This window comes from Diorhabda carinulata, chromosome 9 (assembly GCF_026250575.1).
Source record: "Diorhabda carinulata isolate Delta chromosome 9, icDioCari1.1, whole genome shotgun sequence".
NCBI lineage: Eukaryota > Metazoa > Arthropoda > Insecta > Coleoptera > Chrysomelidae > Diorhabda > Diorhabda carinulata.
In genome coordinates this window covers 22,762,542-22,783,373 of record NC_079468.1, presented here as the reverse complement: position 1 = coordinate 22,783,373, position 20,832 = coordinate 22,762,542, and the positions used below count along the sequence as shown (strand labels likewise).

Here is a 20,832-nt window from a genome sequence, read left to right as displayed (position 1 = left end):
TTTGTGTTGATTAAGAAGGATCTTTTACGCGATACCACAGTTGTTTTATCGAGTTTGAGCTCTTAACGCATTGCGAAATGTCGAGAAAACGATTAAGTTCCACTATTAACGAAATTCGATTCGTATTGCTTGACTATAAGCTCGTAGCTCTTCGTAAAAGCCCCGATAAAACTATAGAAAGTCACTATCAACCGAATTTTATCTGATTTAGTTTGTTTGTGTTGATTAAGAAGGATCTTTTACGCGATACCACAGTTGTTTTATCGAGTTTGAGCTCTTAACGCATTGCGAAATGTCGAGAAAACTATTAAGTTCCACTATTAACGAAATTCGATTCGTATTGCTTGACTATGAGCTCGCAGCTCTTCGTGAAAACTCGAAGGGGCGTTAGTACTTCGTTGGAAACGATTTGGCAAAGGTTTTGATTGAAAATACTGCAAAAATACTACAAAAGTATGAGCTGGTAACTCTTGGTGAATATATTAAAACGACAATTGAGTTACGCTATTATGGGCACTTTTTTATCAATTAAGCCTCAAATTTTCTTATATATCGAAAACCAAACTTCTGTTTCGATTTGTAAAAATATTTTATACGAAAATACTGATTTTTTTCGAGTTTGAGCTCTTAACTCTCCGTAAAAACGTCAAAACGACGATTAATCTTCACCATCAACCAAATTTCATTTGATTTGGTTTGAAATCTTACAGATATCCAATTGTAGAGCTCTGTTTTAACTTTGGATACTTTTAAGTACAAAATAACTGCTGTTCTTCCGAGCTAGAGCTCGTAGCTTTTCGTGAAAAGTTCGAAGAGACGTCTCAACTTCGCTATCAATGGAATTTGGTTTGATTTGGCTGAGATTCCAGCTCAAAAGACTGTTGACCTCGAATCAGCTGTCCTTTTATCAAACATGAGCTGGTAGCTCTTCGTTAATATATCGAAACGATAATTGAGATTCGCAATTATCGAAATTACAGTTCGATAGGCTTAAATTAATCCTACAATTCGATTAATTTATGTATGTCCAGTTGAGAATGGAGTCGACGTTGGAATAACATCATTTGGTGAAGCGGTCATCAAATGTGAGACACTCTATATAAATACAAATATACAAAAGAAATCGCCAAGAGCATTGATGGAACACATAAATGTTACTTAGAATTAAAATGTATTGAATTAATTCACTCTTCCATATGCTTCTTCTAAAGAAAATAAATAAAAAGACAATAATTTTCGTAAAATGTCATTTAGAAACAATTTTAACGAGAATCTAAACCAGAATAATAACAGTCATACCCAAGTTTCATATTATAATATTGTTATAAAAGGATGATTTTAATATTAATTGTCGAAAGATAATGAAGATAATTATTCAAAACGTTGCAGTAATTTTCTAACTGCAAGGTAATGATAAATATTCATCACTTCAATGAAAAAATGTCAGTTCGTAACATCAAACGCCATCTCTTAGAAAAAGTCGTAAAGTTAGCTGTATTTCAAACAATCTAAAGATAACTTTTTATATGGTATCGATAATAAAGGTAACTAACTTTTTTAGTTTAATAAAACTTATCTTTTTATAACATACGTCACCAGATGGATATAACAAATAAAATTCTTTACATAGTTTTTACCAGTAGTTCTAGTAAATAACGAATCGATATCTATTCCAGGTCGATAAACTTTTCCTTGAGAATTTTTGGTTTTCATACTTTATACCATACTGACAACACATCATCAACTTAAAAGAAAGCTAAATTCATATCTTGGTAAAGACATTAATGCAGCAAAAAGTACACGAAAAACTTTGAAAATAAAAAACTATGGAATGAAAATGTGAAGTAAACTAAACAATCAGAACAAGCAGTCAAAACATACTTGTAATGAGTGCATTGCATTGGGGCAATGTCAAAAGTGTCAAGTTTTGACTTATCAGTCTTACCAATTCACTATTTGTTGGTAAATTCAATCTAGCCAACGTAAATTGTCATGCTTTGATGACTTACATGTTGCAATAATTCTAGTAAATTCTCCTTGAGAAATCCATTTTATTTTGCTACATCCATCTTGTCTATAGCAAGTAAATTATTCATTTTCGGCCTGCAAATTATTATTTTGGCAGAAATAAGACTGAAAAAGATGGTGAATAATGAAACATTGCTCATTTAATGTAATGGTTAAATTAGGGGAAAATAAAGAAACAATTGGATTTATTATTATATTTTATTAAAATTGTTGATGTTGATATTGTTGATCAATAATTAAAACAATAAATCGAAATACTTTGCATATCTACGTAGAATACAAGGTATTTGAAATAAAAACAAAAATACAACAGATACGTTTTTGTGATATAAAAAGATATAAAAATATTTGGTATGGCGCCCTTATTTATTGCATATTTAATTATTAAAAGGCTGCTACCACTTCATGTAGATGTAGGTACAATATAACTACAGTACGACTTGTAATTATTATAATTAGTTTATAATTTTAGTCGATTAAAAGTTCAAAATGCACTGAACCCATCCTGTCTCCCCTATTGTAAATTATATTTTTGGCCCATGCTCTGCATTCAACGTTTATAACGATACCGGCTGGAATGAAAAATGAACATTTCAAAAAAGTATAAATCCGCAGATGCATTTTTTGATAAATTGAAAAATGTATTACAAAACCGCCAAGTGCCTCTTTTATATGAAACAACAAAATTCCCTTTAAATACACGTGGCAAGAAAAACTTAACGAAACGGCACAGTAGGAACAGAATTATAGATTAACGTATTATGTCATGGTGAAAATAAAACTTTTAGTTATGCAACCCAAGAAGCAAGTTGTATCAAATATTGCCTATACACATTAACAATAATTTATTGGAAATTATTAGTTACATTATTAGAAGAGACTATTGGCTCAATGTGTCCTATATGTTTATTATCTTATGATATAAAATTACGAATCAATATATTTTTAACTTTAACCACAATTATCTACCTTATAGGTATGCAACTTATAAGGCAAGTTGTATTAAATATTGCATATGGCATTATTGACATAATGAATATAAATAAAAAAAAAAATAGAAGCTAGTATGTTTGGCGTACTAAGGCTTTTAGAGAGATCATATCAAAAATTGAATTTTTTGAACAAATATTTAGTGTGCTTGTGTGTTAGTAGAGGAAAAACTAGTGTTCTTTATATTGTGACAAGGACTTTTTATCTAAAAGTGTTTTCAAATTCAGGTATGTACTTATAAAAGATTCTATTAGCGGCATTTTTGTTGATATAATGAAAGATTTAACAAAAAATTGTAAATATTCAAGTATTTTGAAGAAGGATGGTCAATATTATTTTTTGTAAAATATTATTAAAAGTGGATGATGTATGTGATATTTTCTATAAAAGCATCCCTTTTATTTTTATTTATGTTTATAATTGAGAAATTCTTATACTTACAAACTGGTCTTTCGAATTTAACTGCTACTAATGGACTAAGATAACCTTCAGAATTCAAATAGGGGAAGTAATATCCTGGAAATCCCTGTACAGCCCTAGGATAGTAGGTAACTGGTCCCAAATATTCTCTATCAGCAGGATTTTCACCATGACATGATAACCAAACATTCTGTAACTAAAAAATTAAAAAAATTGTAAATATCGAGTATATTATTCATTAAATTATTTTTTTCATTATAATATATCCACATCATCTTACCTCTCTTGTATTATTTATACTCCTTATATGATTTTTTAACGTGTCGGGCATTTCTTCTGGTAAATTATACGGATCGTCATAGTACTCGGGAGTCCAACCGTATATTTTATTCAATTTCAAAAAAATACACGGTGAGTTTTTATGATAATTAAAAAATTGATCTCTGTTACATTCTTCCCAATCCCTTACGTCAACTTCGCATACTTCGCCGATAGCGGGATAGTCGTGATGTGAACACGTCTTTATTTGACCATTACCCTTTGCTATTTTGCTCGGTACATAATATTCTGCAAAATAAATAATAAACAGACACTTATCACAACATAATGTCCGTCTAAGTCTATCTTTTCGTAAATTTTTCACGATTTTAACCAATAGTGAGATAGACAAACAATTTATGAAGGTTATGTGTATATGGATTGAAGTATAATGATAATTTTTGGAAATGTAAGGATAAATCTGTCATCTTAAGTTCTGCGGAATCTGTTTGAGATACAACGAAATATATTAAACCACAAAAAAGTCCGGGATTGTATATACTTATAGTATACCAATTGTATTTAGTTGAAAAACGATCTTAAATTTGTTAGTTACATCCGGTATATTATTATAAACTTATATCGCAAAAAATTAACGCGCACGAAAATAAATCCAAGCTCGTTTTATCATATCATCGATACAATTCGCTAAAAATAACGTTTAATTGTCCGTTTTTACACGTAATCAAGTGGATTAAGTAGGTATAATATGCCTCACTACCTTTCTTAACTTTTTAAGTGTCTATGTTCGTCATATGATAGTTTTTCCAGGTCTATTTGTATCGGTCATTCAAATGGACTGTATGTAGTTCCTAGATAGTAAATATGGGACATCTTAAATGGTGAATGTACTCAGAACGTGTTCTGATACGAGTGCTATTTGAGTTGTTTATGAAACATTGGTAAAAAATTGTACTAAATCACAATTTGTGCGATGATTTTCTACGACTTTCGACGTTGATTGAATCAATAACAGTTTGTCGATCAAGTCGCACTTCGATACAGGATGGTCGTCTGTTTTTTTGGGTCATCCGCCCTACAGTCCTTGCTTGGTACTCAACGATTTCTTCTTATTCCCGAAGATAAAAATTAAATTGCGAGGTCGACGTTTTTCTACACCTGAAGAAGCGATTGAAGCGTTCAAATCACATGTTGTGGAGGTATCTCAATCTGAATGGTGCAAGGAGAATATCTTTAAAAACAATAAAGCCATATCGAGCAATAAATATTTGTTTATCTCAAAATTTAAGTAACAAAAAAAACTTACTATCCAAAAATTGTAGAATATTATCCACCCAATGTAAATAGCTGGTTTTATTTGATCCTTTGAACCAAATTAAGGTACTTTCTTCGTTGTTAACTGGCATAGGACGGAATCCTAATCCCGGATTTGTTCCTATCAATGATCTGTCTAGCTGCCATTTCGGTATCCTGGGGTCTAACGTTTGAAAGAACACCCACATACATACTGACACCATAGATGATAGCATTCCGTAGAAAATTAAATAAAACAAACCAATCTTGGCTGAAAACGAATTTAGAAAATATACTCAAGTTCTTTACTACGTAATAACTAGGTTTAATGAACGCCCGGGCCAAATTTTAAGTTATGGACAAAGAGTACAGAGATTTGCAGTAAGAATTTTTGAAAACGTTCATGGTTTTGAAAATTCAATTTAATGCTAAGAAATATAATGTAATGTGATTTCCACGTATTGGTTAAGTTAGGTTAGGTTAACTTTATCTTCTTATTAAAAAATCCGGAATGTTTGGCAACCCCATTCAGATGGGGCTTCCCTTACCACCCCGTCCATATTCTAAAGTTTTACAACGCCTGTGAAGTGGATTTAAAGCAATGAAATGATAATTTATAAACGCTAAGCTATTTTAATAATACTTTAGACGGCAGAATCCTTTGTTATTTTTTCTTTAGAGCAAATTTGTAGCTTCTCCAAGTAAAGAAAGAGCGATTGAAAATTTTATGGAAAAATAGTGATTATTCAAAAGCAAATCATAGATTTTTACATTTATAAACATAAGTTGTATAATACGTATTTAAAAGCCCACCCGGTATACATGTAGAAAATTTAAAAACATTGTATGTAAACAATGGTAGTAACCGCCAATGACACATGCTATTGTTGACACACCTAGTTTATAGTATTTATTTTTTTGTTCTCGTTAATCTACATCATTAAATTCCTATCATAAACTTGGTAAATTTTTCAATTGAAACAACAAAAAATTTTTAAAAATCCATTATTTTTTACCTATATCTTTACACGTTCTTCTCCGAATTCGTTCCTGCTTTCTCTGATTAACTCTCGGTATAAATCTGTTCTTTTCGCGATCATAATAGGCTTCAGAATGTTGTACAGTCATTTTGGCACATAAAAAATTACACTTACACCTAATAAACTAGAAAAATGGACGGAATATGTTTTTTATCACGAAAATCACACTTAAATCGAACACATTTTCTGATGGTTTAGTTCATTCATCCAGGTAGGCGAGGCATACACATCGACACGCGAAGACGCTACGTTGCCGTTGAATTAACAACGGTAACATTAACTTCCACCACCACGACATTATAGAAATTATTTTCCATCAGGTCAAGCCAGTTAGTTTGTTTGTATTGTCTTGACGGGTAGATACGAGGAGCGGACAAAAAAAAAATATTTACGCGCATCGAATCAGAACATCGGAGTCCACAGACTGTGGAGTTGTGTAAGGGTTTTAACAACAATAATTCGGGGGGTTAAAAAACGGGAGAGGACGAAATAAAACCAGAATTAATCAAGTATGGTGGAACTGCAATGAAGACTACTACAATTTTGACTAAGGTCGTAGATAAAAGCTTGAGAGTTTATGGAGACTACCACTGCTGGTTTGGATGTGAAGATCAGTCACAGACCAAAGAATGGGGGTATGAATACGATCTGCTAATTTACTCAGTCTTCATAGCTTACGAAATAGACACTAGAACAGACAAAAACGAAGATAAAGGCAAATCAAAGACTATCAAATTGTTTCCAGACCAGCACAGTACCAAAACAGGAAGATTCTTCATCTACTACTCAACTACTGGCATACGCAGGCGGAAAACGAGCTCAAGAAAACCTGCAGAGTCTTAATAGCAATGCCCATGATTCTACTAGTCAACGAAGATAAATCGGAAGGAAAAAAAAACAATGAAAAGTTTAGGCAATGAGCTTAGAAACAAGTCTGAAAACGACGATGACGAGAGGAAGTAAACAACAATTTGGAGCGCTGAATAGGATCCCAAAAGATATCCAGAAATGCAAAGCTACAACTATACAAAACAATAATAAGATCAAGATTGAGCTACGGAGGATTCTTAACAAAGCAAAGAAAGAATTAGATATATGGGAAAAAAAGAAGGATACTAGGTGGTAAAAATGAGGAAGATTCATGGCTGAGGAGAACAAATAACGAAATAAGAAGAGAAGTAGACGAAATGTATCGGATTTCATTGAATTTTTGTTAATAATAATCAAGAGAAATTTTTATTTCTCTTAATCCATACAAAAAGCATCAGTAGAGCATCTCCATAGGGTAGTTAAACAAATTAATGACAAAAGATACTGTTCTGCAGCTTATTTTTGATTTATCCCAAGCTTTTGGCATAGTGTAGCATAGTGAATTGCAAGTCAAGCTTGAGAAACTACTTTCCATCCCTACTATCAGTTCTTCAAATCATATATAACTAACGGACAATCTGGTGTTTCACAATGGGGTCTCTTTGAATCAATTATATACTGCTGATGACTCTGCTGTGCTAAAACCATGACGTATCAATGCTAATGAAGGAAAATTATTATACGTTACGTTCACCATAAGAAGAAAAACATCTCCACCGGTGAAGATTAATAATAACCTAGGCACGCACTTGGATAGACGTCTAACCTGGTGTAAACGAAAACGAAACGTGGATTCTTAACAAAGCAGAGGATTGGAAGATAGATATATGGCATACTAGGGGAGAATTTCGGCTCAAAAGAATAATTAATGGAATGCGTAATTGATTTTTAAAAGCAGAACTAAGCAAAACAGAAGGGGCTGGGTCACATCTAGAGAATGCCAGATTTTAGAGTAACCAAAAATATGATGGACAAAGAACGGCAGGAACAAGAATAAAAGAAAGATTAAGGAAAAGATGAAACACAGAGATGGTGGAAGACCTGAGAGATAAAGAGAAATACTTCGGAAATTTCTCATGTCTTAGACCTTTTGATAAGTTTATTTTTTTAAATCGTCTTAATTTTAGGTCTCTTCTGATTTGAAATTAAAATTTTTTAGACAGTTAAACTTTTGACGATCCGACTTGTTGCGGTCTTTATCAAAATATTAGATAGACGTTCTTTTCCCCACACTTTTTATATCGAAAACAATTGACATTCGTTTATGATTTATTTCCATGATATTTCCCATATTTTTTAAAAAAATATCGATGAAATTATGACCTTAGCAAAAATAAAATATTGTTAACTCTTTTTATTTTTCAAATAAATCAAAGTACGGACCTGATCTTTATATTTTAATTACCTACATATACGTTAAAAAATAATGATTAACTTTCACAAAACAATTAATTCTTACAAGAATTATAATTTTGAATTTCGTTGTGATTTAGAATAATTATAAAAAATTCTTTATATCTGTATTAAAATTATTAACTTTTGGACCATAATGGTTGTGGAGAAACTGCTTTAAACCGGTCATGGAATGACTAATCCAATCGTTGTATATCTCCTACTACCTGTTGAACGTTGCCGCGTCTTACGAAATTTCTTTGATTATTGTCATTAATAATATATTAACTAAATCATATCATTCATAATATTTATAAATTTTATACGCAATTCAAATATTGAATTATATTTACATCGGAAGGTCATCGGATAAACTCAGTCACCTTTGACTTTAATCGACATCCAGCTGGATTTACTTAAGCGTTTAAATACGAGGAGTGGTTAATAATTATAGAAGATTTAAAGTTTAATAATTGTTTGTAATTCTTAAAATTTAATACTAAATGGATATATAATGATATCAAAATTAACACGGACTGATAAAAGAAAAGAACATTTTGACGTATTATAATAGACCAGGAGCTGAACGGAGTTGAGTACGCAAAATGTGAGAACCGCATTCGGTGTTTGGTTTTGAACTCAGAAATGTGACCAGGAATCGTTTTGGGCCATTTTTATTCTACACCCCACCCCTTTGATCGATTATATTCATACTGAACACACTATTTACACCACCACTACAACCAGATAAGAGAGCTCGGAAAACTGGGAATTCAAATTAACAAAGGACCACTTTCAAATTAAAGTTTCTTGACCACATTCAAAAATGAATAATTAGATTCGAAAGCTAAAGTGAGTTTTCCAAATTTGGCTCCTATATCTTCTTGTTTACCTAGAAATAACAATGGAGGATGTCGAGTTGCTTGTACAGTTTTCACCAACTTATCAATACGAGCTAGAATTTTCATCATTAGCTGATATAAAATCTACCGAGCTAGACTGGAATGTGGAAAGTGATCCGCTTGTCAGAATTGAAACCAAACTGATCGGAAAACCAAAAAAAGTAACCAACATTTTCTGGTTAACTTATGTTGGGATTTTTTTCAATGGTTTGTTTAATTATAGTTTGAATCAGAATATTACTAGTCCAAGTTCAAAATTATTTGACTCAATACGATGTTCATATTCGAAAATGTTTTTTTTTTGGTTTTCCACTTTACGTTCACCGTATTTTTTGTGTTATTCGATTTAATACGATTATGAAATGATTCTTCTGTATCATTTCATGTAAATAAATAAACTTTGGACATCTCGAAGGTTACAGATTGATGGATATGACGCATCTGTTTCTTTATTACATTATATCATTAATTCTTGATCTCGTTGTCCAATTTAATCAGACCACATTGAAATTGAAATGAACACTTCCTCGCGTATATTTCAAATAATATAATGTTGAACGGTTTCGTTTTTGGATTATTCATATTGAAAATATAATATTTATATGAATTATTTTCGAAAATACGTTTTATTTGCTTTTATTACCTCTAAATATTCTGAAAAAATATAAAGATTCAAATTTCCCGCGCATTGTTTCCGATTTTTAACATTCTTCACTTGTTTATGAACATTTTTATTAAAAAATTCGTCGTGAAAATAACTGTAGGACCTTTGAATACTCCTGGTTGAGAATAAAATGAAATTGTTTCGACTAAAACATTAAAACCAATCTAGAAATACTGTTACGAACTCGTCCACGACATGGGTCGCGAAGTCGGTCCTGTACGGTTATAATGGAAGTTAAATATTTGGCGAAGACGCCGTCTAGTATAAGTGTGTAAAAAAATAGTTTCAACGTTGGGTTAAATTGTTTTCTCATGTTATTTTCAAAGTTAACTTTATCACAAATTATGAAATCTGGTGTCACCAGAAAAATAGTAAGAATCTCGTAAATTTCAGTCCATTTTGACGAATAAAAAGTTTATTTAATTAATTAGTCAATAGGATAGGTTTTGGAAGCTGATACATCCAATGAATTTGTTTTTATGGCCGACTCTCATAGAGGGCGTTAGTTACACGTAATATTGAAAATTTTTTTTAGGTTATATTTATTAATCAACTTCTATTTGGTATAAAATTAAATGATCTTTGGATCACTTGGAATATCAGTTAATAAATTTTCAATACTACTTGATACGAACCCTGTAACTAACGCCCTCTATGAGAGTCAGTCTCAAAGTAATTCGTATAAATGTTTTTTAAAACTTTGCCAGTAGCTTCGTAAAATCATAAAAAATATTTAACTGCTTTTATCTGGAATACGATTACGAAAATTCTTTACTGTGTAAACCCCAATCATTTTTTTACCTATAAGGGAGTTTTTTTAAACACCTCGTACATTCCGTTGGATGCTTCGAATGACTTCAATACAATAGATTCTTTCACAATAATTAAAAATTATCTAAATTGGTTAAAAAAATGACAAAAAATGATTTCTGTTAAGTATGTATTTAAAATAATTTTTTATCGATTATTTTATATACGAAGATGGTCTCAGAAGTACCTGGCCTGGCCTAAAGATGGCGGTAGTTGCTTGAAAAATATGTTTCGAGTTTGAAGAAGCCACGTTGTTTTATATTTGTTTGCTAGCAGCCATCAAAAGTGAACGTTTTCAGTTAATTTGTAAATATGGAAAAAATTAGTCGGTATTTGAAAGGCTTTACCCCAAACAATATAAAAGATGAACTGAATTCTACTTTGGGTGGGACTGTTCTTTCGTTATCAACAGTAAAATATTGAAATGCATCGTTTAAACGAGACTGTACGTCCTGCGAAGACCAGCAGCACAATGGTCAACCAAATGAGGTGATAACTCAAGAAATGTTGAAGAAAATCCATAAAGTTGTACTGGATGATCGACAATTGAAAGTGCGCGATCTAGTAGATATAGTAGTGCGATACATCGCAAATTTGGATATAAGAAAGCTGTGCACAAGATGGGTATCGCGTCGTGAAGATGTTTCCATCAAGTATTTGGCGCAGAACTTTTCTGTTAGATTAAGAACTAATGTACCACATATAAATTGTTAACCTTAGTCTACAAAACCATTAATTAATTTACAAAACTTACCCCAACTCATTCCCGTTCTCCCGAAGAAAGTTTTTCTTTTTTTATCGTAAATAGATTTTAGAAAAATTTGTGTTTTCGTTAGCTTCTGCTCTTCCACATGCTCCAAATATTTAGCTTGAATTTGTAGTAATTCTTCTTGTCTACTGAAAGTCCTACAGCTAACTTGCGAAATTTTCTTCTCCCTCATTTTTATTTTATTTTTTTTCAGCTCTTCCCTTCGTTTCACTAACAATTTTTTTTCTCAAGATACGTAATGGTGACTGTGAAGATCATATCAAAGTGTTAAAAAGGTCTCTGCGATGTACCGTAGGACGATCCGGATATTAGTTATTTTGTCCGTGAATACGTACATCCTCATCAGCAGTTCCCTATAAGTCTTTCGTCAAATAAGTATACAGAAAATATCGAAGTTAATGTATGAAAAAATATTTTCTTTGAATGCTATTTTTAAATTTCAAAAAGCTGTAGTCTGGTACGGTTTTAATCGATCTAAAATATGTCAAATGTATATTTGAAGACCCAGGAATAACCAGATGACGACTTGAAGTCTATTGTAGACTAAATATGTTCAAATGTATCACGTGTAGAGCCTAATATGTATCTACAAAACAAGGTTAACTATTTGGTGAAGGAACTAAAAAAGTCTCAATTCCTTGGCTCTCGACTGAAGGAAAAACAATTGGTAGTTGCTCAAACCAACAATCACGTCATCGGAAAACGAAGAAAGTCATATAACTAGGAGGTTATTTAGACCTTGTGGTTCAAACGAATGGACTCAAACCATTTGGACTTGATAGAACAGTGATGACTTGAAATAAGCCGTCTTCTTCGGACGTGGATGGTTGTCATCTTAGAAACATAGACCAGTAGTAAGCCAATCAGTAGAAAACGCTACACGAGAAGCTAAAAATGAGGAAGAAAAAGATTGAGGAAACTATTGCTTCACAATGATAATAAATATGAAAATGTATCTGAATTGTCGATGTCTTCTGCTACGATAGTCACGGAATCGCAGGATTGAGATGCAGCAAGTGCAGTAGAGACGATGACTGGGTCTGCATCAGCCTGGTCAACAAAAAATTTCGAAAATATAATAAAAAACCATAAAAGTATCGTAAACATATTGTTTTGACCGGGTTGTCATGAGCATTGACGAATCAGGTCAACTTTGGAAGGCTGTTAGTTTTAAATGAATGAAGTTTAAAAATATCTTCCTGAAAATATTCCGTACAAAATTGTTCTGGCATAATTTTTTTGGTAATATCAATAGAAAAAAAAAATTATTACACAAAAAAGGAAATTTTTCCACTTTTTTGCTTAAATTTTGGATTTATAACAAAAAGTCACATAATCATAATTGTAGGCAAAGCTATTTAATACAAAATATGTCTTTACAAATTTTTTGTAAGATTGTTAGTTTCCGAGATAACGCGAAAAACGTGTTTCCTCCCTTTTTTCAATATGGCGGCTGTGGGACAAGAGCGACAACTCCACAAAGTGGAGGTTAAGCTTGTATTGACTCCCCCTACATGTCCCATAAATAAAATTGTTCGGTTTGTCTTTCAAATTGTAACATTTCAATGGACTAAGTTCAAACTTGGTATAGAGCTTGTTGGGAAGTATCAATGACGCGTGCGTGAAGATTTTTGTGAACGCACTGTATTTACTAATGATGCCAAGAATTCCTGGACCGCACTATCTCATATTTGAGAACCACTGATAGAATTATGCAGAACTAAAGTAACGTTATGAGTAAGATTAACATTACAAGAATTATACCGAATATTTCCAGACAAAACAGATTACGGTTTTTATTGTTGTAACAATCAAAAGTTTAACATTTTGAAACCTTGGAATCATTCACTACATTTATTCAAATTAATTAACATCGAACCAAAAAGATAATTTTATAATGGCATAAACGGTAGGTTTAACGAAATTTTTAGAACTTTTATGATATTTTTTTTTTAATTGAAAGAGAACAGTCGGTAATTTAGGAGTCTACAGTAGAAATTCGGCCTACTAGTACAGTCATTTACTTGAAAAAATAGAGGTTATGTGGAAAGTTTTGAAAATTTTGTAGATTTTGACGTGTTCTTTCCGAATTTCAACTTTACCACCTTGTATCTTTATCGCTCGCGCCGCCATATTGGAAAAATGGCGCCTAAAAGTAGTTTTTTGATAATAACTCCTTTCTGATGCGTTTTACGGGAAAAACATATCTATACAAAATAATTGTAGAGAAAATTTACTATAATTTATGTTATAACCTTTTTTCCCTAAAGGCGAATCGTTTCCGTATATTTGCAATAAATAAATTACCTACCTCCCAATGCCATATCCAGAAGATGCTGCAACCCGGAGTACCAAATATGTAGATCGATCCCGACGATCATGAAAAACTGCTTCAGCAGACATACTTTTTGACGAAAAAATGATGCCAATTTCCTGGGTAATGACAAAATTTGGAGCTGAACACTCCATGGTTAAACAAGACACCGCAACAAGCATTTCATCGACATTTGATTTTGTAGTTGTTGTCGGTGAAGATGTAGACCAGGGCGCTGACAACGCATCCAAACATATACATCCTCAAACCAAGACAAGAAAAATTTTTCACGGCAAATATACTCTATAAATAGCCTTTAGTTGTTGTGACACCACATCAGCATTATTTTATCGAGGAAAAATTGAATTTACTCCTGAAAAAGCTTCATGTATACGAAGTATTTAAAAATCCGAATGCTGATCCAGAACTTATCACCAGGTTCAGCAGTGGTATGGGAACGAACAAGATGTAGAACAATGGGGATGGAAAAATACAAGAGCGGGCTCATTCCTGTTACTACATTGAACCCCCTTGCTCTGGAAAGCTTGCTAAAACTTATTTTTTGCAAATGCATGAAAGGTTGCCAAAAAGCTTGCGGTTGCAGAAAGGCTGGGCACGTTGTGAGCACGAACTGTGGTGGTTCTTGAGATAATTCGCAATTTCCATCACAAGATAGAAGTGAAGAAGAAGAAACGGTCACTATTCTCGAGCAGATGAACGACGAAAACGAAGAAGACCGCGATGAAACTGATGATTCCATTGCCGATGATGCAGAAGAAACTTCGATATTTCAATCATTACTGAAGACGATGAAAATATTTGATTACGTTGTTGAATAGCAAAAGTTTTTCGAAGTGCCGTTCGCCTCAACATTTTTTTCAAACCATTGAATTGTCTCCATCTTTCCAATGACAGATTTTTTAACGAATGTTAGTGTCTGTATTGCCTTGCAATAAGCAAAGAAGTGAATAGATGTTTCCTTTCCTGACCCATAGACCCTACGTCGTATCTTTCCACCAGTTTTGGTTTCTTATAGTATCCATTCAGGCAACAAAAACTCTTAGTGCGATTTACTCCCGCTAATACATGGTACATTATCCCATCAGGTCGATCTTATCTTAGTTTTTTTGCTTACAAATTTGTTCCGATACTGTATCGGTGCTGATTCCACCGAAGGATCCCCAAAAAATGTTTGGACCCATTTTTCTACTTGGAACGTGTTCGAGGTTTTTCTCAACCTTTCAGGATTTTTGTTACCAAGCCCATACGCTCATACCCCAAATCTTTTCTTTGTTTTTCAATCGTGCATCATTTACTGGTACTATCCATCTACATAATAATAGTGTTTTGGTCCCTATCTTTTCTGATACTGTATTCGGCATCGAATTTCTTTGAAAAGGTGTATGAATCATAGTTTTACCAAAGGTCGAAGTCCTTGGAAAGATCTATGAGGCAGAGGTTTGTCTATGTATTCTAACATCGAATGGTCTGCAGTTTCTTCGGTTACACGGAGCATTTGTCATCTAAATGTGCCTTTCGGTCGAGCTCCTGGTAATCCAAATGAGGTGAATTTTTTTGCGCTCCAACTAGTCTAAAGCACGCCGCTTTATTGGTTATGGTTTAATACCAGCTCTGTGAACTGATTTTGGGATTTCAGACGCCTATTAAGTTAATCATCTTGAAACCATACATTTACCATATGGCTTCATTATTCAGAATTGCGGGCTGGGAGTTTTTAGTCAGTAATGAGTGACTCCCAAGCCCTTATTGTTAATTTATAAATATATATATATATATATATATATATATATATATATATATATATATATAAATAAATATATTTTTTGATTCCTTTCTATGTCTAAAATTTGTGTATGTGTATGTAGACTGATTTTGTCGAACATGATGATAGACACCAAGATGGTTGTAGAAATCTTTGGATTTCAATTCCAATTTTTTCTGTTTCTGCACACAATTAAAACCATTTTTGCCTTTACCTCATTTTTTTGACTTTGATTGCTTTAAAATATATTAAAAATAATAATTCAAATTATGATTCGTTAGTTTTATTTAATTTTTTGACAAAAAAAAATTGTTATTTTTACAATATACAATCTAATTACACTAGGAATAAGTCATTACGAAAAAAATCACTACGAAGTCTTGTTTTCTTTCATTTCCTCTCCTTCGGAACGCCCTTTAGCTTGTTCAACATTTTCAAATTTAGTGACCGGACCAGCCACAAAGGTTGCTGGGTAGGTCGTGAATCCTGGATAATGGAAACCACTGTAGTAGTTATTTATACCATATGCATAAGAGAAGGCCTGAAGGGGAGCGGCTTTGACAGCAACGGTAGGGGAGACGAAAGATTTAATCGCTATACCTGGTGTAGCGTAAACAGTAGACCTGAAACAATTAAAATTTTCCAGATCTCAATTTTACTTTAAAGAAAACATAGAGAATACCTCTCAAGGGTCAAATTATCATTTTCCACAAAAGATTTTTGATTTGTGATTGGTTTTAATATTCCATATGACAAATTTGAACTGATTCTGGTTAGTTAGTATGTGTAGCAATATAGAGTTGATTACCTGTATGTTATTGGTAGAAAGGTAGGTAGTGGGACCGAAGAAGTGATAGCAAGCGCTGCGCCATCCTTTTTAAGAGCTACATCATTTTTTGCTGCCACTATTTCCACCGAATTCAAATCTTCTCGCAAGTCATTTTGACCGGCGCGGCTCTATAACACAACAATAATTATAAAACTATATATTAAAAAAGTTGAATACCAGTCTCAAGTCCAAGAAGAAGGTTCTTATTTTTACCCGAAGATCATGTTTTTAAGAAATTTCTTCATTATCCCAACGTTTCTATAGATAATTATCGATTATGGGTTTAAAAATCTCGATGAGTATTGTACGACGTGAAAAATAAGCATCAATGCAGAGAAAACCCGAACAGTGCGCTTCAATAGGAACAGGAAACACCATGGCAGAAGGAATCACCTGGATACTTGGCCAAATAAATAGAGTTTATCCTGGACCAAAGACTAACATTAAATGACCTTGTTGATGACTTAGTGAACAAGGCGAAGAAGATAAAAAGGCGACTGGGACTATCCAAGTTGGTGCTACAGCTTCATCTTTATTCCCACCAAGCTATATCTATCTACAGTTTGAACAAACTGTGTTAACAGAATATTACCCTGAGGTCTACCTACAGATCTACCAATAGTTGAACCAAGAAATCATCTTGGACACAACTAGAAGATTTCAAGAGGTAAGAACGTTCAAGGCGACTACCGAGAGTTGGACTAGAAGTGGAGATAATACATAGACATCACCAACAAGACTTCTTGAAGGCTACGCAAAATACAGAACCGACGAGAACGCCAAATAATAGAAAAGGAGAATATAGCCGCCCATGTTTATATTCCCATCGGGGTATAAAGGAAAATGAGTACCAAAGAACTCCAAACAACTTTTTATAATCTTGTACAAAGTAAACAGAAAAAGTTGTCTTTATTTCTAAAATATTATAATTACCTTTACATCTTCAATTGCTGCGAGATGTTTAGCCGTAGCCTCCAGAACCTCCGGGGTATCTTGAACTGGAGTGGGTACTTCGGGTGCTACGGGTATATTAGACGCCGCTACTCTAAATCCATTATCGTCGGCCGTATATTCCACCGATTGAATTTTACCATTTGGATCTAAATAGCTGTAGCTTCCCAGAACTGAACCGTCCAAGGATCTAGCTTCCGCCTTGGCACTTAGTTGATTGGAGTAACCATAACTATATCGTCCTAACTCGTCCTGTGTGTAATATTGGGTGGAAATCGGGGCTGGTATATCGACGACATACCCGGTCGGCGATCCGGTCGCGAAAGCGAACAGAAACGCAGAGATCGCAATGATGAATTTCATTTTGACTATGGAAACGTTTTGCGCTGCTGATTTAATCAGTACTCGCGAATTGTCGGCGGTTTCTGGACGAATTTGTATTATATAGTAATGTCGATGCCTTAAGGGTTCTTTTGAGAGTTTTTTTATTTTGATTATTTGGTTCGAGAGCTTAAGTACGGGAAGTGGTCGACTTTGAATTTTTTATAGATGCAAGGACGTCTGTGAATTATATATTATACACTCAACGACATAAAGAGTTATTAGGGAAATATCAGTATTTATCCATAAATTATTTCAGTATTTACGAGGGTTGCTACTTAAGTTTTGAGTTATGACAACAGTGTGCCAATAAAGCATCATCTCGAACCACCGCGTTTCGCTGATTTTCCAAATTCAATCTTAGTTGCTGCTTCAGGATGAATTTCGTTGTCCAAAATGGGTTTTCGTGTTAGAAAACATCGATAAACTCAATATTGCAAGTCAAAAAAATTACAAAAACTAGAAGACGAATCATTCTCCACGACGAAAATGCGAGCTCTCAAACAAAAATGATTTTGGACAGTTAAAACATCGAATTGATGGATCATCCGACATACAGTCCTTGTTTGACAATGATTTAGTTTTATTTATGCAGATCAATGTTGAGTTGCGAGGTCGACGTTTTTCTACACCCGAAGAAGCGATTGATGCGTTCAAATCACTTGTTTTGGAGGTGCCTCAATCGGAATGGAAAACATGCTTCGACGTGCATTTCAATAATGTTTTAAGTATCAAATTATGGATTGTTTTATGATGATTTGTCTTAATTTGAGGACCGTTTTAATCAAAACATTTAGAGTCTTTATCAAAATATGAATTTGGTACGACGCGTGTTTATTTTTTACAAAATGACACAAAAAAAAAGATAAATCGAACCCATTTTATCATCAAAAACGTTTTCATTTAAAAGTTGCTTATGTATATTAACTATTCATTCCTGGTTGAAAATATTGAGCTCAATTATGAAGCTGCATTGAGTAATTATTAAAATTTTTGCTTTTTTCTACTGTGCAGACTCGATAATCCGAACTAATAAAAACCGAGTCGATTCGGATTGCCAAAGCAGTTGTTTTTTATCAAAGTCTTTATTATGAAACGCAAAAAAAACAGTAATAACGAATAAGTAATAAGTAACAAAGTAATTTGTAATTTTCATATCTTTGGGCAGTGTATTTTAGGGCCTCTAATATCTTAGTATTATATTTTATAATGAAATGTTGATTCAGTAGCTATAGATTGTTATATCAATGATTATTCTTGTCAATCTGACACAAAATTGATTTAAATTTGCAAAAAATATGTCAAAAGTCTTCACGTCAAATTGATAACGTGTTTAGACTGCTCAAAAGAATAAAATTCATTTTTAGATCGTATTTTTAGGAACCAGTTGTACAAATAAAAGCACTAAAATCACTTTTTCTGTTTTATGTCACAGATTGTAGATCTTCCAATCCCATACTCTTCGCCCAACACTTTTCCGTTTTCTCCCTTGTTAAGTCTTTCAATAATTACACTTTTTTTCTTTTTTTTTTAAACAAATATTAAAATAAAACCCCACTTATATCACCTAAAATGGCATTACAAACATCCCAGCAATGTATGTAAATATCCTTGCTCAAAAGCTTACAAAAGCAGTGAAAATGCTGCACACCTGTTTAATGTAAGTCCCAGATATAAACAAAAGAATAATTGGGGGAATCCCTGAACATCTAATCATAATTTCTATAGGAAATAGGCCTAAAAGTACAGGTTCGGATTATCGAGTACTATGAAATTCTGATTAGAGTGTATCCAATGTATTTGAAAATGCTTGTTCGGACTACTGAAGAATTCGGATTATCGAGTCTGCCCTGTATAGTAAAACTTACCAGAATATAGATTTATAGTAATGTACATTCCCTAAATTATTAATTTCTTCTCAATCATGTCCATAATTTCTTTCAATTTACTTTACCATTATAGAAATAAAAAAACCACGGCGGGCAGTGTACCGTTGAACAAGTTCAAGCTAATTTACGATTAAAGTGTTAATTTTTTCGTAATTGACGAGCTCGACCACGCCCAAGATTTATAGGAACCTGCTTTTAGTTCAGTTTAACTTTTTATTGTCGCCGGGACAAAAAAATTTTAAATGATAAGTAGTTGCAACCATTTAAAGGATTAATTCACGTCGTTCGTTTAAGAACGTCGAAGAAAAATGTATAAAATAAATAATCGATACAACTACATGTTAGTATTCTAAGATTTTATTTTGTTTTTATTACGTTCCTTTCTTAATTTCGCCTCGTTGTTTGTGAGTGAATTCATAATCTAGCAATACAACACTAGCACCGATGAAAGACATTGTTAAATTTTGAAAATAACGAGACTGTAATTTATATTCAAAGTATTGACTTTATCAGTTGATTTTGGGGGGGAAATAACTGCACTGATACTCCATGACGGTCAACTACTGTGGACAGTGGCGTAGCTAGGCGTGGGCGAAGTAGGTACTCGCACAGAAACCTTCCGAGGCTTCCTTAAGTGCGATGCCAAACTTAAAATCTTCGTTAATTTTTAATTCAAATAAAAACCGAAAAATATTGGTCAATCTCGTCACATACTGGCAACACTGCTTAGCTTTACATACATACAAGACATTAATACAAGAATATTATTTCTGTACGACAAATAATTTAGAATATTTGCCAAATATGGAGCTTTCCAAACACTGTAATTGTAAGAAATAGAATCCCAGGAGCTTTACGAAATGAATATGTTTCAAATAATTATTTTGTATTGTAATTTTACATGCCAATTAAGAGTATTTCATATTACAACTAAGTCCATCTATTAAAAAATATATACATTATTTCGAAGATGTATCAGTAGAAAACTTTTAGATAGTCGATAAAGAAGATTTCGTTTTATCATATATGATTGTGAAAACAACTTTCTACCGTCTACTAGATGGCGCAACACTATTATTCATTTAATAATTTGGTTAATTCAATGCCTTTTAATTTAGAGTGTTAATTATTGAAATATGTATCATATTATTTCGTTGCAAAATTTGAAATAACGTTATAACTATAGTATTTCACTTTTTATATTCACTAAAAACATTAATATACCGGG

General features: G+C 32.8%; 2 protein-coding genes across 3 annotated transcripts; both read right to left on the bottom strand.

The window, feature by feature from the left end:
• Positions 1–2,207: 2,207 nt before the first annotated feature.
• On the bottom strand, positions 2,208–11,739 carry LOC130897977 (sodium/potassium-transporting ATPase subunit beta-2-like). Of its 2 annotated transcripts, none has more exons than XM_057806975.1 (5): positions 11,443–11,739; positions 5,024–5,281; positions 3,719–4,005; positions 3,460–3,634; positions 2,208–2,600 (listed from the first exon to the last, which is right to left on the bottom strand). In XM_057806975.1, the coding sequence occupies exons 1-5, from the start codon at positions 11,627–11,629 to the stop codon at positions 2,497–2,499; spliced, it is 1,011 nt and encodes a 336-aa protein (XP_057662958.1). In that variant the 5' UTR covers positions 11,630–11,739; the 3' UTR covers positions 2,208–2,496. The 2 variants fall into 2 exon arrangements, with proteins under 2 accessions (XP_057662958.1, XP_057662959.1); XM_057806976.1 differs by lacking the exon at positions 11,443–11,739 and adding an exon at positions 6,027–6,358.
• A 4,101-nt stretch (positions 11,740–15,840) lies between these two features.
• Positions 15,841–17,725, bottom strand: LOC130897976 (cuticle protein-like). Its single transcript, XM_057806974.1, has 3 exons — positions 17,317–17,725; positions 16,363–16,511; positions 15,841–16,177 (listed from the first exon to the last, which is right to left on the bottom strand). The coding sequence occupies exons 1-3, from the start codon at positions 17,695–17,697 to the stop codon at positions 15,925–15,927; spliced, it is 783 nt and encodes a 260-aa protein (XP_057662957.1). The 5' UTR covers positions 17,698–17,725; the 3' UTR covers positions 15,841–15,924.
• Between the last annotated feature and the right edge of the window lie 3,107 nt (positions 17,726–20,832).

Bases quoted from the DNA above. Each gene is read 5' to 3' on its own strand.
- LOC130897977 (XM_057806975.1), bottom strand. From the start codon at position 11,629: ATGAGGGAGAAGAAAATTTCGCAAGTTAGCTGTAGGACTTTCAGTAGA. The intron at 4,006-5,023 runs GTAAGTTTTTTT...TTTATTTTGCAG, and splicing joins TATTCTACAATTTTTGGATA to AATATTATGTACCGAGCAAA. The intron at 3,635-3,718 runs GTAAGATGATGT...TTAATTTTTTAG, and splicing joins GTATAAATAATACAAGAGAG to TTACAGAATGTTTGGTTATC.
- LOC130897976 (XM_057806974.1), bottom strand. From the start codon at position 17,697: ATGAAATTCATCATTGCGATCTCTGCGTTTCTGTTCGCTTTCGCGACC. The intron at 16,512-17,316 runs GTAATTATAATA...GTTGTGTTATAG, and splicing joins CAGCAATTGAAGATGTAAAG to AGCCGCGCCGGTCAAAATGA. The intron at 16,178-16,362 runs GTAATCAACTCT...TAATTGTTTCAG, and splicing joins TTTCTACCAATAACATACAG to GTCTACTGTTTACGCTACAC.